A 4,510-nucleotide genomic window follows, 5' to 3' on the forward strand; every position below is an offset into this window, starting at 1 on the left:
CACTGTGGGACTCGAACCCAGTACCTTTCGCTTCAAACGCCATCGCATTATCCACTCAGCGGAGGGTACTTGCTTCGAGTCCCAGAGTGAACATCAACTCTGAGATGCAGGCACATCCAGCTGACGAGTCCCAAGAAGGACGAAACGCGAGTCCTGGATTCCACTGCTAACCATTATCTATCTTTGCTGATAATTTTCCACTTTGTTTTAGATAGTTTAATTTATTGTGGAACTAATACATTTGTGCTTGTTTTTAACATATGCCCCTTATTGAGTAATATGTTATAAATTTTTATCAGAGTACGAAATTTCGTAGCTGCAACCTGATTATCAGTAAACTTACGCATATGGATACACTAATTTTACTAATATTCAGCATCATATTATAGGTTCATGTAATAGGAAAAGTATTGAGATAAGTGTTATGACCATTTACTATGCAAACAACCAGTCAAATCATTTGTATCTTATATAGAAACCAAAATAATTTATATCATTTATAAGCTTTCATATCAACCAGTTTTCCATTAAAATCTACTAAGATAAGGCTGTCAAATATGGTTTATCTCTCAGAAAACTGTTCATATGGGGAAAAAATCGACTAGGGTTTTTTTAATTTCCGTGTAGATGTATCAAATGAAGGTAAAAGAGATGTCCAATAAAAAAAATAATTTTAATTACTTTTAAATCGTATAATTGTGAAACTTCCAACTAACTTAAAATGATTTTATTTTCACAACTGATCATCTAAAAGAATTGTTCAGGTGTCTGCTTGACTTCCATTTCATATATTTACTTTTACAAATATTCCCTACATTAAACCATTAAATTTGTTGGTGGAAATATAGGACAAATAATGTTCGGATAAACAATTTCAGATTGGAAACAAAACATTCACTTTTAGAAATATTATAAGAACTGGAATTTTTCTAGATTATTTCTATGGATTAAGAGGGTTTTTTTAGTATTTCTGTGGTAGGACAGTACGATTTTACGGAAGAATCTCAAAGTTCATATCTTATCAATTTCAATAATTATCTGAAGTTTGAAGCTGTGACCTCCCAGATTTCTTGCAACTGTCTATAATAAATGTCAGTACAATTAAGCATGAAAAAATTTCCCAGTTTCAAACAGTATTAATTATTCACTTTTTGAAAAGTTTTCAAACAAATTAATTCATCCAATGAATACCAACTTTTATTGATCATATGTATAAACTAGTCAGTATGTGAAAATATTTTAAAAATAAATCTGATAGATATTTGCTTATATAAATACCTTTTTCAATATTTGTTTCAGCAGACTAACCTTAAATCACCTAATCTACAGAAACAATCAAGTATTTCTGAAAAATGCAATAATACACCAACTGTTTCTTTATCCACTCCAACTTCAATTCAGTCATTTGATTTTGGAGAAGAAAAAATTCAACAATGGCCTCTGAATGTAGGAGAAAAACATGAAGGAGATAAAAAACGTTCAGCTGCAGAATTAGCTGTAGATGAGCATTTCGAAAAGTCTCTAGCAGCATTTCGTGCTTCTGCTTCAAAAAAACAGAATGATCGTATTATCTGTGAAGACCATTTAAAATCACAAGCATCTATAACACATTCCGCAAATCAGAACTTGATAAACAGCTTGACATTGAAGGATTCTGATACGTATTTACATCATGATAAATCTAATATCCATTATAATAAGTTTCAACATGAATCTTTACAAACAGAGCCCAAAGGTGAGCATTATAACGTAAATTCAATACTTCAATATAGTAATCCTAAACCTACATCAAATCCTAATTTGGCAGTAACGTGTGAAAATACTCTTTTTTTGCCGTCGAGCATTTCAAGACAGTTGACCAGCACTGATGAGTTACATGATGGTATTGAAAGTGATGGTTCAATTCAAGTTCATAGTCCAAATATTACTAACACCACTGCCCTTAATCGGTTCAAAATAAAATTCGCTTCATCTTCTACATCATTACCACCATTATTTCCTATTAACTCATTTAAACCTAAGAAGAATTGGCTAGCTCAATATGACTGGAGATATCAGCAACCAGAGACAACAACCATTAGTCCAACTACACCAAATACTAACCAATCAATTTTCGATTCATCTGGATCATCCCCATCATCGATCAATATTGCTAGTGAAAGTATGGAAGATGTCCGACATATTTCGAATGTATCTATGCCAAAACTACACATAGTATCTGATTTACGTAACACAAACACTCCTGATCATGGTAATCATGGATTGTCCACAGAAGAAGCTCCAGATTTAAGAAATGACTCCGATTGTATCTTTTTATATTCTTCATACTCGTCACCTTCTTCACGTTCCTCTTCTTGTTCTGGTAATAATCCTCCTGAATGTTGTACTACAAATAGCACTGAAAGTGAACCCCAACAATCTGGTAGTACACTGACCAAATCCAAACTTTCATTTCCCAAATTCGGTACAATTTCGTTAGTGGAAAAAGATGATTATTATGAGAATGAATCGAAGGAAAAATCAAACAATGAAAAATATTTTGTCGACAATAGCTTCGAAAAAGTAAGTTACAATTGAATTTACTCGATCTGTTTATAACTTAATTTACGTATTAGTTTTATCCAAAGTGTTTTATCATGTTTCATTGATTATTCATGAAAATTTAGTGAAATTTACTTTTGTGCACAAAATTGAGAAACCTAGGGCTTGGATTTGGAGTAAGAGTGTAATGGTGAGAATATTATCTGGCTTTACTAGGTACTTGATTATGCAATGAAAGACATCAAGTATTTTAATACCCAATCTGTCTTGGTAACAAATATATATATATATATATATATATATATATTAAGCATCTCCTAAAACTCACTTCTTGGTTGCATAATAGCTGTTTTTTTTTAAATCAAGCATTTTAAGAACCAAATATTCCTAATTTTCACTTCATTAATCATGAAACACATGTTATCTATCACTGCCTTTCAAATTTCGCTCAAAATAAGTGAGACGTTACCTTAATTCTGATTGATTAACTCAAGGCCGTAAACATTTTACACTTTAACTGATATTTTTGTTTACTTTATGTTGACTATACACGAAACCTCATTTTAGATAAAAACAAGTTGCTTTCTTAATTTTTCTATTTTTCATAATTTCTCGATCAATAGAAAGGTAAAAATGAAGGCGTTGAGAACAAAACGTTTAGTACATCAGTAGATAATAATGGTGCCATATTAACAACAATAAATAGTAATAATCATCATGATAATAATTCCCTCGAATCTAATCTTGATTTAAATCGACGATTATCCAGTTCCATTTCATCATCTCCAACAATGAATATTGAAATTGAAGAACCAATTGATGAGAAGCACTCGACAGGTGATTTTTCCAATAATGGATCTAATTACAGTCTAGATTCAACAATTTCTTCAGTTATCATGAATAAGAATGAAATAAGTTCATTAGACATTGAAAACAGTCATATTCAAAATAATAATAATAATAACAATACTAATAACAAATCAAAAGATGAAGTTGGCAAAAAGTGTACAATTGCTCAGAAATCACAACAACATCATATTCAAAATTTTAATAATCAACATCATCATCAACAACAACACATAACTAACGGAATGAATGATGCTGAAGATACTTTACATAATGTATGGAGTTTACGTAAACGTGTCTCATCTGATGTTAGTCCTTGGTCTACGTTGAAACGATCTAGATCCGTATTGACTTCGACAAGTTTAAGTAATGATAAAGTTTCAACGAATACTGTTTCATCAAACGAATTTTGTTCTGAAGAGGTTTATCAACTAGATGATGATGACTGTGGAATGTATAATACAAACGATAGAGGTTTTGTTCATAGTAAATCTATGGATAGTAAATTAAATCCATTTGACAACATTGATTCAAATTTAAAATTTTCAAAATGTCATCTATCTACTTGCAAATCAATAAATAACAATGAATTATTAACTGAACAGAAAAAAACTTGTAGTGAACCAAATGTACCCGTTAGTAGATCAAATATTAAAGATAAGAAATCACTAGCTGGTGCATTATCATATCCATCATTCCATCAACTTGAAAGCTGTCATCAAAATTTTTAAGAATATCAAATTATTCTTTATACAGTTGTGTGACGAATCAAACATATATATATATATGTATTGAAGATCTCGGATGATCAGCACTTAAAGATAGAGCATCTTTATTAACCGGTGGGCCTCCAAACATAAAATATACTTCAATTAACATGTAACATTTGTTTTTTGACTTAATTTATTCTTTTGTTTAAATATATGCTGTTTATTATCGATTTCAGGTCAGTGTTCACTTCTAATAATTTTATTTGTTTAAATATATATATTCAAATCTCCCATAAGATTTATAATTTATACATAAATTAATCTTTCTCTCTTCATATTCATCTTTTCCTGGTTAGAACACAGTATATTTAAATAACATACATATTACGGAAAATATTTTAGGTGAATCAGTA

General features: G+C 30.4%; 1 protein-coding gene across 1 annotated transcript in view; it reads left to right on the top strand.

Annotated features, from left to right (window-relative positions):
• Nucleotides 1-4,118, top strand: part of Smp_123020 (putative protein serine/threonine kinase) — a gene marked incomplete at its 3' end in the record, with an annotated part of 28,481 nt that extends 24,363 nt beyond the window's left edge. The window contains exons 3-4 of the mRNA XM_018795967.1: nucleotides 1,300-2,562; nucleotides 3,561-4,118. Of these exons, the coding sequence (XP_018650226.1) occupies nucleotides 1,300-2,562; nucleotides 3,561-4,118 (1,821 nt within the window). The remainder of the gene's footprint in view (nucleotides 1-1,299; nucleotides 2,563-3,560) is intronic.
• Nucleotides 4,119-4,510: the final 392 nt, after the last annotated feature.

The sequence above is a fragment of the Schistosoma mansoni genome, chromosome 2 (genome assembly GCF_000237925.1).
Source record: "Schistosoma mansoni strain Puerto Rico chromosome 2, complete genome".
Classification (NCBI taxonomy): domain Eukaryota; kingdom Metazoa; phylum Platyhelminthes; class Trematoda; order Strigeidida; family Schistosomatidae; genus Schistosoma; species Schistosoma mansoni.